This window comes from Polyodon spathula, unplaced genomic scaffold (assembly GCF_017654505.1).
Source record: "Polyodon spathula isolate WHYD16114869_AA unplaced genomic scaffold, ASM1765450v1 scaffolds_764, whole genome shotgun sequence".
Classification (NCBI taxonomy): Eukaryota; Metazoa; Chordata; class Actinopteri; order Acipenseriformes; family Polyodontidae; genus Polyodon; species Polyodon spathula.
Genome location: NW_024472252.1, coordinates 1,202,501 through 1,215,812, shown reverse-complemented (window position 1 = coordinate 1,215,812; position 13,312 = coordinate 1,202,501). Strand labels below are relative to the sequence as shown.

At 48.2% G+C, this 13,312-nt stretch overlaps 1 protein-coding gene across 6 annotated transcripts in view; it reads right to left on the bottom strand.

Annotated features, from left to right (window-relative positions):
• Positions 1-1,610: 1,610 nt before the first annotated feature.
• The window catches only part of LOC121308631 (coronin-6-like), a 16,717-nt gene continuing 5,015 nt past the window's right edge, over positions 1,611-13,312 (bottom strand). Inside the window, exons 3-12 of one of the 6 annotated variants that reach the window (XM_041241124.1) lie at positions 11,760-11,882; positions 8,915-9,044; positions 8,303-8,481; positions 7,621-7,740; positions 7,049-7,168; positions 6,186-6,290; positions 5,437-5,582; positions 5,169-5,226; positions 4,290-4,514; positions 1,611-3,841 (exon numbers count right to left, since the gene is read on the bottom strand). In XM_041241124.1, coding sequence (XP_041097058.1) covers positions 3,719-3,841; positions 4,290-4,514; positions 5,169-5,226; positions 5,437-5,582; positions 6,186-6,290; positions 7,049-7,168; positions 7,621-7,740; positions 8,303-8,481; positions 8,915-9,044; positions 11,760-11,882 — 1,329 coding nt within the window. In that variant the 3' untranslated portion in view covers positions 1,611-3,718. Of the gene's footprint in view, positions 3,845-4,289; positions 4,515-5,168; positions 5,227-5,436; positions 5,583-6,185; positions 6,291-7,048; positions 7,169-7,620; positions 7,741-8,302; positions 8,482-8,914; positions 9,045-11,759; positions 11,883-13,312 lie in introns of all 6 variants that reach the window. The other 5 variants (XM_041241123.1, XM_041241129.1, XM_041241127.1 and 2 more) reach the window with 5 other exon arrangements.

Here is a 13,312-nt window from a genome sequence, read left to right as displayed (position 1 = left end):
GAATGGAGAAACCCCTGTAACCCCTCGGCAGGGCTGCTTTACAGTGTCCCAGTGATCTCCTAAACAATTTATTAAAATCTGCCCCGGATATACTGACCAGTCTCCCTGCACAGCAATAATAATAATACAATACTTCAATAACCATGGCTTATTTCAGTCTTTCTGTCCCCACAGTGTAACTGCCGAACAGTGTATCGCAAAACAAAAATGGTGCTATATGAAGCTAATGACCGAATCGATCAAACAATAAACACAGTGAATACATTTCCTGCAGAAGGACTGAGATGCCACAGAACGAACTCGGGCCCCGCTGTGGTTTACACTGTTAAAGAGTTCTACCTCTGGAGAGCTACAAACACATGGGCTGGGTTAGAAAACTCAAAACTACTGCAAAACACACACACCGCCAACCTGAGTCCTGCAGCTGCTGCAGCTCCCTCCGCTCGCCCTCGAGCTGCACTTGTGCTGCTAAACCACATGGTGCGGAGAACGTCAGCGTGATCGTTTTTACACACAGTCACTCGAACCGAAGCAAATAAATAAAATGAACACCTGCCGCTTCGCCTCTTTTCATGCGTGCGTTTTGTTGTTATTGTAATAGGGATGGGGTTAGCAGCTAGATTCGAAAGACCCGCCGTGTCTCGTGACTTGGAGACTTCCGAAGGTGTGTGAAAAAAAAAAAAGTGTCACCAATATTTCCTTTTAAGGTGCTTTTGTTTACCTTTAATCCAGCAGGGAGCTCGCTTTTAAAAGAGCACGTCACATCTCTTAAAGGGAAGCTCGCTGTTTTCTTAGCCTGGCCTGTGAACGTGAAGATTATCAAGTTTTATCCCCACAGGAGCCACAGGGCCTGTACACCGAGCGTTCCTCCAGACAGGAGCTGCTCCGGGATTCTGTTAGGTGCGCCTGTTACCTTTAGACCCACAGCTGTTAGGGCGTGTTGGGTTGTGAGATTGAGGTAGAAGAGCTGTTTAGAGAGCTAGAAGAAGAAGAAGAAGAAGAAGAAGAAGAAGAAGAAGAAGAAGAAGAAAGCTTGACACTGAGCCATTTTTGTTTATGAAAACATTTTTGTTTACAAATTTCATTCGTAAAGTCATGGAGACGCAATTAAAATGAAGCTACTGTGCTTCCTCTTGAACACTGTAGGAGATCTGCATGACTGGAGTTTGATTGAATTGAGCGCTGTATTTATTCACTCAATCTCCTCCTCAGTCCAGCGAAGCCATCGCCTCGTGTTGGGACAATCAGCAGCGACCGGCGATGACGTTTTCTTTTGTTTTTTTTTTTTTTTTTTTTGCTCTTCTACTCCTGTGTGTTAAAGATGTTAGGATGATGTTGTGTTTACAGTGAGCCGAGGCGTTTGAAATGCCACTTGTGTGAAACACGTAGGACGACTTGACGAGCTAAACCATCTGAATAATGTGTCACTCTTTTAATAAGGGCTGTGGGTGCAGCCGGTGTTTCTTAAATTAAAAAAACTTTTTTCTCCCCTCTTTCTCTGGGGCGTGTGTGTGTGTGTGTGTGTGTGTGTGTTGGATAAGACTGCTTTGTTTTTTCTGTGGAATTGTGTGTGCGGACGTGAACTGAAATAAACACATTTTAAAAACTGGTAACAGTACCTCTTTATTGTTTGTTGCATTAGATAGAAGTTAACAATAGATTTTGCCCTAAAATATGAAGTCAGTATCTAAGAGGGTTAATGGCACATGAGCTGTGGATTCTTGTACCTTCATTTAAAGGGTTTTTTTGTTTTTGGCTATGTCCAAGGATGGGGATACAGATCGCTGGTCAAATTTTGAGAACTACTCAGAAAGATAGTAAATCTTTCTGCAAAAAAATAAAGAGAGAAATCCCACCTTCGGACCCAGGATTTGGCTCCAGTGTGCATTTTAAAAGGGTTATTTAAACGATATATATAATTGTCCATGCAGTCTGGAGACCCACACTGTGTAGCCTTACGGTGCCTGCAGTAGAAAGGTGCGATATATCAAAATAAAAAATCACACACAAAGCGCATTCCCCCAGCACAGCACTGGATCACTGAGACAGTCAAGGCCAGCAAGCTGTTCACTGCAGTAGGAGTATTACTTGGCAGCCTGCCCTGCTTCACAGCTAGAATGGCACACATGGTAACACTGCAGCGCTCGCACACAACATGCCATCTTCAGCGAGAACCTCCTTTTAAAACCCTCGAGTTAACCCACGAAGTACCAAATCATTGAGGTGTGTGTGTGTGTGGCATTTGACACAATCAAAATCAATATTTCTTCAGTCTCTTTAAACAGAAAGCTCTGTGAACACAACCCTTTAGGTCTGTCTTCAGTTTAAGGACCTGTTTATAAAACATCTAGAAATTTGATACTAAAATAGATGATTATTAATAAGGTAGTTAGTTACATTCGAATGACACTAGCGTTAACGCTAACGGCCTGTTACAAAGTGTTCTTATAGACAGCTTAATGAAATGTCTAGAACACTGTATTGCAATAGACTGTTGCTGTTAATAAATATAGATTTGGACACTGATAGAGGCATTATTGATTGCCTGCGAAGTATCTTTAAACCCACCCTTTTGCAGTGGAGCTGAGCAAAAGCATTTATTCAATACAGCTGCGCAGACAGTAAAACGAGTTTGACATGTTGCTCTTTCAGAAGCAGTCTGACTCCTCAGCCGTTGCCAGCTTTGCAAATCGGCGACGAGGGACTTCCAGCGCACGAGAGACACTCTGCATTGTCCGTTCTTAGAAAATACTTCTTTAAAACACTTAAAATTATTCTTATTTTTTTTAAACACATCAGGCAAGATGTTGTTCAGGCAGGACTGACGCATCGTGTTCCTGACACACAGCTGCAGGAGGCCAGTGCTGCCAGTCTAGCGTGGAGAACTCTCAGAAACACGGTTCTGTCTGTGTTATCTTCGTTCTACAGGACACCAAAAACACTATGCAGTCTTAGTTTTATGTACTTGTTTTTGTTTTGTTTTTGCAATATTTACAATATAATGACTTCTGATCAGGTATTGCAGTCCAGTATCCAAGTTCTGTACATAGGGGCAGGGGCAGGGGCAGGGGCAGGGGCAGGGGTATATACCCACGTTCCCCTCCCAGTACCAGTTTGCTTTAGCTCAGGGATTGGCAGCTCCAGTCTTTGAGAGGCCAGACCAGGATTTCATTTCAACCAGGCCTGGAAATCGGCACTGCCTGTAGAGCATTGCAGATACAATGTGATAAAAGGCAGGAACTTCTAAATAAGACCCTGAAACTTTAGATGCGGGGACCTCATTCCTTGAATGTTATTCCGGTCCAGGGTTTGGATCCCATGGGCATCTTTTATAAGTTAAAATATATAATGTGTGTGTGTGTGTGTGTATATATATATTTATATATATTCAAGTCAAATTTGAGTTTTCTAGATTTGTGGTACAGTTAGCAAGCCATCGTCCTTAAGAGGGAATTTAAAAATAATAATTCAAATTTAAAACAGTCCTTAAAAACGGCCCACAGGTCCTGAGTTTAGTAACCCTGCACTGAATTTTTCCACAGAAACTTTTCTCATGACCTGGTTGGAGCAAAGACCTGGCCTGGCTCTCGCGGAACAGAGCTGCCGGTCCGGGCTCTGGCTAACACTGTGTTGTCCACGAGAGAGAGCGACAGAGCGAGAGATTGGGAAGGAAGAAGAAGTGAAGGAAGGACGGAAGGAGGAAGGATCGCGCCTGGCTTCAGGCCGTGCCGTTGGTAAATTTGGAAAGCTTGTTTTCCAGGTCGGAGATTCGCTTTCCCTGGGACTGAACCGTCGCCTTCAGAGACTGAATCTCATCGAGCAGCTTTTCAAGAGTCACCTGCTGCTGCAGGGAGGAAGAGAGAGAGAGAGAGAGAGAGAGAGAGAGACAGAGAGAGAGAGAGAGATAGAGAGAGAGGAGAGGAAAACAGAAATAGAAAAGAAAAATAAAGGTTACAGAAACAAAAAATGACTGAAAAGACATAAGAATAAAAAGTATACAGACAGACAGACAGATTTTAAATTATTATTATTATTATTATTATTATTATTATTATTATTATTATTATTATTCTACATTGACATATCTTAATGTTCTAACATTCTACCCCCCTCTGACTTTCTGTAAATGCGTGTGTGTGTCAGAATACGCTGAACACCCTACAACTGCAACACCCTCCTGGCAGGCGTCTCCAGGACGGTGAGGTGTGGAGGTGTGGAGGTGTGGAGGTGTACCCCCCCCCCCCCCCCCCCCCCCCCCCCCCCCCCCCCCCCCCCCCCCCCCCCCTCACCGTGAAGCTGCCGTCGCAGGAGGACATGCTGCGGCGGGGAGGGGGCCTGCTGTCCAGGATGTTCTTCTTCACCACCTTCAGCTCGCGGTTCTTGAGCGGCACGTAGCCGTCACGCAGGGACACCAGCACGGGCTCCCCGTCCCGGCCCTCCACCCACTCCTCCACCTCGAGGGCGGGCTCGGGCCCCGCCGTGTCGGGGTACAGGTCATCCTGGAACAGGTCCGACTGTGCCGGGAGAGAGAGAGAGAGAGATACTGGGGTACACCGGGAGAACAAGGGGTGCAGCTGTGTCCGATCGCACCTTTGCGTCTGACAGGCGAGAGCGGTAGTTTTGATGAACCGTATGAAAAACAAAAAAAATAAAAAACTAATAATTTTGGTTGTTGCAAAAAAGAAGCCTACATATAGAACATGCTTTCCTGTTCCATGAATCGAATTTCAAAAAGTGTACGAGAAAGAAAATGACCAGCTTTCTTTTACACCCCAAACCGGCAAAAAAAACAAACCAGCATTCTTAAGAACAGCAGCATCTTGGCTCCTGTTCGTCAGATTAATCGCCCCGCCGCTGGTATTGTTAAATCCTGAAGATTGTGTTAAAACACGGCAAGGCAAAGGTGGGCATGCAGCTCCCGACGCCAGCCACGCGCCACGCGGACCCCCTCATACACAAGCAGAGGAGAACTGGAAGCATGTGTGGGAGCTGCTGGAAATCAAGGGCAGCGCATTATTTCTGTAAATAAAAATGCTATCCCACTTCCTTTATGAGAAGATCTGGTACTTTTTAGGTTACAAATTAGCCCCTGGGGGGGAAACATTGTAGCATCTCCCCAGATTGCATTGATGTAACTGCTAATTAATCTGTATTATAACTCAGCCTACCTTTCGGGGCACTGTCATTGTGATTGGCTCACACTTCCTCTCGTGGAGTTTGTACAACCTGAGGGTAAAAAACAGACGAGAAGCATCAGGTGCAGCTGGAATCACACAGAACGGATCTTGGTAGTTTCCAGCTTTTAGGATCGTTCCCCTTGGTTTGTCGTGTTCATTAACATGCTGTGCCATACCTGGTTATCCTTTACCGTGCTTTATTACCGTGCTGTGGTTTTACTATGGCACACTTGTATGAGGGACAGCCTGCCTGGCTCACCTGGCAATCTCACACTTGCTGACATCCAGACCCCTCTTTGGCATGAAGCCCATGCCCCTCTGTGGCTCTTTGCTGCTGTATGTGCTGAGGTAATGCACGTAGGGGGGCTCGTCTGTGATCTCGAAGTACCGGATACTGCTGTCGCCCTGCAGAGAGGAGGCAGTGTCACACATGCTGGGTTGCTCAGCACTGCAGCTCCTCAGGGTCCATTCTGACCCCCTGGCTCAAAGCTCTAGAACCCCACATGCAGACCAGCCCGGGATTCTAAACTCCTGAACATTCCGCACGTCGGCTGCAGAGCTGGGAATGTCCCATCTCGTTTCCACAGGGGGGTGTCCAATCACAATCCTGGAGGGTCATTTCACTCCAGGGTTTAACAGGTAAAATGAACCGATTTCACTACTTTAGGGTCTGGACGGAGGATCACATTTTGAACAGGGTTGGAACAAACACCAGGAGTGGACGGGACAGATACTGTCCTATCCATTATGAGATACTGTCCTATACATTATGAGATACTGTCCTATACATTATGAGATACTGTCCTATACATTATTAAAAACTAGGGAAATAAAACTAATTCAACTGGCATTTGCCGAAACCCTTGTCTGCTTGACTTCCAGTACAAGGGTCTGAAGTAAATGGTGGCTTTATTGAGCCTTTATTAAGCAGAGTAGAATCCCAGAGCAAGTGTCCCAGGAGTGTGCAACGCTAGGGGCAGGGCTGGAGAGGCTTGGCATGCAGATTACCTTCCCGCAGAGGTACACAATGCTGGTGTCTGCGTCGTAGAAGGGGAGCAGAACTCCGTTGCTGGTGTCCATTTCCAGGAGCGAGATCGGCTCATCGAAGTTCGTCTGCAGAGAAACACAAAGCAGAGGGTCACAGTCCAGGCAGGGCTCTGCAGCGGAGGGGTTAGTACAGGGGGGGAAACACTACAGACCCCCACAAACCTTTTCCAGGTATGCCAACTAACACCTACAGTACAAAGGAGCCCCCCCGTCCTGCCAAGGCATTTCCAAACCCCCGTTCCTACCCTCCTCTCAGCTCAGGAAGCATCAGGCAACGCACATTTACCTTTCCGCAAGTTTCCTGACAACAGCAGTGATGAATTTTCTCTTGTGAGAGTCCTGTCGAACCCCCCAAAAAACGCATCAGACCCCAGAATCTCTTTGAAACGCCGTGCAATCACACCCCGTTTCCCACTGCCAGCACCCCCTCCGCAGATTCCTGTTACCCTGTCTGTGCACACTGTCAGTCAGGGATAAGTATGTGCAGTCATTCTGCAACACTCTTTATAAATAAATAAATAAATGCTAATCGAAATGTATTTATTAATAGGATTTGTGTTTTTTTTTTTTTTTATCAAGCTCATGAGTGTTTGCAGACCTTCTTTATATAGAAATGTGCAGCACACAGCATGCGTATCACTCTCACACTGCACACAGCATGTGTATCACTCTCACACTGCACACAGCAGCAGCAGCAGCAGCAGCAGGCCAGCTCTGGGCTCCCTACACCCCCAGGCAGCGCCAGCCGGGTCCCGAACCGGCCGGAGAGGGGGATAAGGGAGCCCAGAGCACCCCCCCTCTGCCTGCCTCGCTGTCGGCTTTACCGGATCCCACAGCCCCAGCTCCCTCTGGCTCATACGGGTGAAGCCGGTGGTGAAGATGTGTCCCTCTCGCGTGAAAATGGCCCTCATGGGCCTGATCCCCTCGTGGGGGGTTTGCTTCTCCTAGGAGGAAGACACGGTTAAGAAATCAACGAGAAAGGAAAGGAAACTGTCAGTAAGAAGCAATCTCTTTCCGGGGACCCCGCCACTGTCTATCCATCGCGACAAATCACGCAAGCAGGAGCTGCGCCTGTGTGGAACAATTCAGCTTCAAAGCAGAGCAAAAAAGAATGAAATCAGGGCAAAACCCACAGTGGCGTCTCCTCAGCCAAAGCAGATGTTTTACACACATTGTATCACAAGGGTCTTTCACCACAGCAGTGAAACACAAATTTGGTGTATAATAAATACGTTTCAAGAATTTCCAGCAAGCTTTACGTTTGAGAACGACCCCCCAGTGTTTTCCTGGGTGGCTCGCTGTGTGTGTGTGTGTGTGTGTGTGTGTGTGTGTGTGTGTGGCTGGGACTGGCTGCCGCTGTGGTTTTGCCCCGGGACTCGGAAACACCTTCTCATACCGGGTCCCACAGTGCTAGCTGTCTCTCGCTCGTTCTGCTGAATCCCGTGGTGAACACTTTCCCGTCACTTAGGAACAGGCCTCTCATTGGACGAGAGCCTTCGTGCGCCTTCTCGTTCTCCTGATCCCATTGGTTAGCAGCGTTCAGGAGACACGAAATTTTTTAAAAAAAGGAAAAAGACAGACACAGGCAAACCAAACATCAGCAGCGTGCAGGACGACATGCAGCACGAATAGAAGAGTCCAGCATTAAAACAAACACAAATACTGTTAGAAATGGTGTCTCAAACTGCCAACAAAAAGGTTATTGAATGCCTCAAACTGATGGGCAGCGCTGGAGCATTGGTTGAGCTTACAGTGTTATATATCACGGTGCAAGCATCAGTCCCTATGCAGGCAAGACAGAGAGCATGCAGGTAAATAGACCGCCCCTGTGCCGGTCACAAGAGGGATCTGAAACACGCGACACAGTCCTTAGACAGGGGCGGCGAGGCCCTGGAGAGGTAGTGCATAGCGATGATGGGACGTCCCACGTGAGCATGAAACGGATCCTAAAGCAGGTGAGTCAGTCCTCATGCTGGCAACGGTACAGTACGGGCAACGGGACAGCCTCAAAGCAGCGGACAGTTCATTAGAGGTAACGGGACAGACCCCATGCAGGTAGGTAGGGAGGCGTGTCTCACCGCGACGATCTCCCCCTTGCGCGGGTCCACCACGCGCACCTTCTTGTCCTTGCAGGTGGTGCAGAACAAGCTGCCGTTACGGTTCCAGCTGACGTTGTAGATGAGGTCGGGGTGATTGTCCAGAGAGACGAGGGGCTCCCCTGTACCCACGTTCCAGATTATTATCACGTTGTCGCTCCCTGTGGGGGGCAAAAGGTTTTACCAGCACTCTGGTACGCTGCAGTAAAAGCACAGCAAGGTTTGAATATAAGAAAGGACAGGAAAAGCAGGTTGGCTAATATACAGTATAGGTAAATTCAGACACTGCCAGGGCTGTGCTCAACATTAACATTTTGTATGGAAGGTTCTACGAGTCTACAGAGGGGAATTTGGCCTACAAGCGATGGCCAAAGATGAAATAATTAGATGTTAAAATTGTTTCACCTTCACTGGATTACACTTGCACAAACAAACTTGTCTACTCCCACTTTCTTATTTTCAAAGCGATCCCCATCTTTAAGCATTACGATAAGTGTCAAAAGAGGATATGGTCAGTATGTGGAGGTACTGGAACTGTGTGTTGATAGGGGACCGGTTCCCAGGCGCTTGCTCCGGGGCTGAGCGAGACGTTACCTGCGGTCAGCAAGATGTTGCGCGTGGTGGGGTGCCACGTGACTATCCCCACCCTCTTGGAGTGCCCTTCCAGTGTGACGATGGGTTCGGAGATCGGCCGCAAGGGAGTGTGATCCGGGATCTGCCACACCTGAAGAGACGGCCAGGGATGGGAAAACACGTACGTTATTAAACTACACTCTGTGAACACTGAACACCAGGGGATGCATCGCTGATCGCTGGAGAGAGGATGCAGCTCCTGTGGTCTGAAATCACCCGGGGGCTTCATATAACTCAGCAGTGGATTTGTAGAAGAAGAAGCAGCAGCTCTAAATCTTCTGGCCTGACCCTGCATCGCAGAGGAGAAGTCTGGAGCATGGTTTGATTCCCGGATTTATTAACATCAAACACAACTGCTGTGCAGGGATGGAAAGAAGGCTCCTGTTGCACAGCAGTTCAAAGACACACCACCTGAGCTTGTTACCTATACACACTGTGGCTAATCAAGCTCAGTTTAAAACCCAGACTGGGTGAAGCTGCTGTGCAATAGGAGTCTTGTTACCATCCTTGGAAGCTCAAGTTCACTTTCAGGCACACACACACACAGTTTACACAGATTTACGAAGATGAGGTCATTCCCGGCAGTTGATTGATCTCAAACCTTTTTCAAGTCAGGTCTTAAAAGGATCGCAGTGACTCAGCATCAGCAACATCACTAGGCAGCTCAGTGCATTGAGAGCGCAAGCTGAAATACAGCAGAGACACAGACCTCAGATGAGAGCCAGGTGTGTACGAGCTCCTGTCAATCACGCACCTTCCCAGCAGCAGAGGGCAGCAGAGGGCAGCAGGAGCGTGCTGGCTTTGATATGCATTCTTCATGCTTGTCTTTAGAAAGCAGCCCAGGAAAGCTTGGGGTTTGATTACGAGCTGAGATTTCATTCCTTTGCAGCTCAGGCAGTGATTTTATCAGTCAATCCTTTAAGAGCCTCAGTTTGTTCTTGGATATTCTGTCCCCGATCTCATCTGCGTCTTTCTCCATTCCACAGTAGCAGCAAATATTACAAAAGAACACAAAATAATCAGCTGCACCCGGCCCTCGATATAATCGATGACGATTCTGTAAAAACCCGAGACGCAGATTCTGTAAAAACCTGCATTCTCCTCCAGTAAAGCACATCTCAGATAAGAACGCTACAGTACAGCACACGGGGGGGGGGAGTCTGGGTTATTATTCTAACAATGACTCAGGCTGGGGTATCTGTCCAATAAACATCCTGCCAACACAGCCTCCTCAAAGGCATGGAGAGGACAACTGCGACGCGCCCCCCGCACCCCCCCGGGGAGCGGATCAATCCACCGAACACTTTGTACATTTCAGTGCAGCTGCACCGTATTGGGCATCTAAAAATAAAGCAGGACGTGTTTGGGATGAGCGGACCGTCTCCTTGCTCAATGCAGAGATCCTCTTCCTCAGATCCTCCGTCAGGCTGCAAGGGGGGCTGTCAGCAGAGACGGGGTGCATCTCTCTGTTTACAGCAACCTGCCCGGCTCCTAACAACAACAGCAGGGTCACATGACAGGCCTGCTTCTATTCTTTTACTTCGCTCTTGTATTCGTGTGCTCTGAGCGCTTAACGTGGGCTGAAAACCTACTGTTACAACAACAAGGCCACTCAGACACACAGGGGTTCTCTAGCTGTTTCATCTTCTATTTAGTTTTGGCTTTTTCTTGGTTAATTTACATTGCCTGCTTTTTGCTTGTAGCAGAGTTTAAAAAAGAAGGAAGCAGCCTATGTGTTAGGAGAGAAAGAGATGGAGGGAGGGAGGGAGGGAGGAGAGAAAGAGAGGGAGAGAGAGAAAGGGGATCAGAAAATGTGCTCTCTCCCCAGTTAGATTCACCAAAATAAAGTTTGTCTTTGAATGCTTGAAAAGAAACCTTATGGAGATCCAGTCCAAAGACCATCTGTGAATAAAGCAGTTTGATCGATTCCTCTCTAACTGGAAGTGACAGGCAATCAGCCACCAGGAGCCCGGCAGCCGTTGATAAACTCGGATGTACGAGCAAGCACACTAAACTGTATTCTTCATCCAACCTCCGGCGACACTGCTGTCCAGCGACTGACTCTGAATCCAGGATTCCACGGCAGCAGGGATGGAACGAAGGCTCCCGCTGCATAGCAGTTTCACCCACTCCAGGTTTTACTATGTGCTTGATCAGCCCCAGCACATAGGTAACAAGCTCAGGGGTGTCTTATTAAACTCATAGTAAAACCAGCATTGGCTCAAACTGCTATGCAACTTAACTCCATCTCTACACAGCAGTTGTGTTTGGTGTTAATAATTCCGGGACTCAAACCCTGCTCTGCAATGCAGGGGAATTAAGGAATTAAGGCTGCTGCTTCTTCCTCTTCTTCACATGAAACAAATCCACTGCTGAGATCTATGAAGTGACGTGATCAGGCAGCGCAGGAGCTGCATCCTCTCTCCAGCGATCAGAGATGCATTCTGTGGTGTTCAGTGTTCAGCGTGTGGTTAATAATGGTTAATCAATTTACTTTGTAAAAGTCTCGATCTCTCCCTGAAGCAATATGAAAATACTGTGGATTGGATTCTACTCTAGAAGACCAGACTCTCTGTCACTCGCGTTCATCCTGGAGATCTGCAGATCCCCCTCAGTATAGTAAAACTATATATTTGAAATATATTCATATACCCCCTAACTCTGTTATGTCCATCGGTGGATCATAGGCATCATTTGTAATGCATGGTGACATTCTTCACAAACTCATTCAAACACTGTTGCCAGGTATAGGATGGATGTCGCTGGCTGTACTGTCTTATCCTGCCCCGCCCCCTCCCGTACCTACCATCGCAGTGCAGTCCTCGGAGCCGCTGGCCAGAATGTTGTCATTGTGAGGGCACCAATCCACATCCAGGACAGGTCCCGAGTGACCAATGACGAGAGGGTAGTTCTTATCCACACGCCCTGTCTGAAACACATGGGGAGGCGGACAGTCAGGGGGCGGCGCTGGTGATGACATCACCCTTTAAAATAAATTGGGCGTGTGTAGGGCGTCTCATCCTGTCATCCCGCGGCTGTTTGACTTATTAACTATAACTATGAATCACTGTTGGGGAACTGCTACCGCAAAACCAGTGCTGTCTGTGCAGAAGTGCTGTGTTCGCTCACGGGATTAAATGCATGAGTGACCAGTACCTCTAGTAACTAAGGTGAACTTGGCAGATTAACTTGTGCACACTTTACATTCACCGAGTCACTGAGAGAATGTGGCTGGTCTCATCACCTGACTCCTGTCTCCCAGTATTCGTCAGGTGAACCAGCCTCATGTTTTGTCCTCTTGGCTCTTCCCCCTTCCCTTCCCTTCCCAGAGTCCTCCAGGGGCAGTCTGGCCTTCGCTCGTCATCAGCCAGACTCCCATCAGCCTCTGGGGCAACTGCTGTCTCAGACGCGCAATGTCACTTCCTCAGAATGCCTGCTATTCGTGATGTCACTGCTGGTGCTATTTGCAGCACTGAGCCACCCCACCTCCAGCCCGATGTATTTATAGAGCCGTGTCAGTGGCGAGCTGGAGGAACGGGGGTATTTTTAGTACCATCTTACTCCAGAATCTGTCTCACTCAAACAGGGCCAGCCAGCAACGAGGGTGGCTTATAAAATGCTATAAAATTAGCAGCGAGACTCCTCCTGTGCATACAGGTGGCTGGTGTGGTGTACTGTACACGGCACTGTAATACAAGGACACTGGATCCTGCTAGACAGAGGCTGGGGTTTGCACAGCATGACTGTCACACACTCTTACTCGCTCAAAAGCTCTTCATTAGGCTCACTGAGAGATTAGGGGGATTCAGAAAGTGTTACAGATTAGCTGTTGAGAGACTGGGAGGGAAGGAAGCAGCGTGCCCTAGTGGTTAGAGCTGAGAGACTGGAAAGCAGGCTGGTCTAGTGCGAGACCTGGAAGAGGAGCACCAAATCTCGACTTGGAGTGAAGGAAGCACGTGTCCTAGTGGTTAGACACTGAGAGACAATCTCGACTCTCTGACCCTGCCTGGCCTAGTCGTGAGTTCACCCAATCTCGCGTGTAGAGCTGAGAGTAAGGATCACCAATCTCGACTCTCTTACCCTTCCTGAGAGACTTCGGGATGGAATGAAGACTCCTGGCCCTTCCTTCTTCGTAGAGCCGGAATGAAGCACCCGACCCTCCTGATCCCGTGGCCCTAGTCGTCGAGCTGATCACCCAAGCAGTGTGGTCTAGTGGTTAGAGCTGAGAGACTGGGAGGGAGGAAGCAGCGTGGCCTAGTGGTTAGAGCTGAGAGACTGGGAGGGAAGGAAGCAGCGTGGCCTAGTGGTTAGAGCTGAGAGACTGGGAGGGAAGGAAGCAGCGTGGCCTAGTGGTTAGAG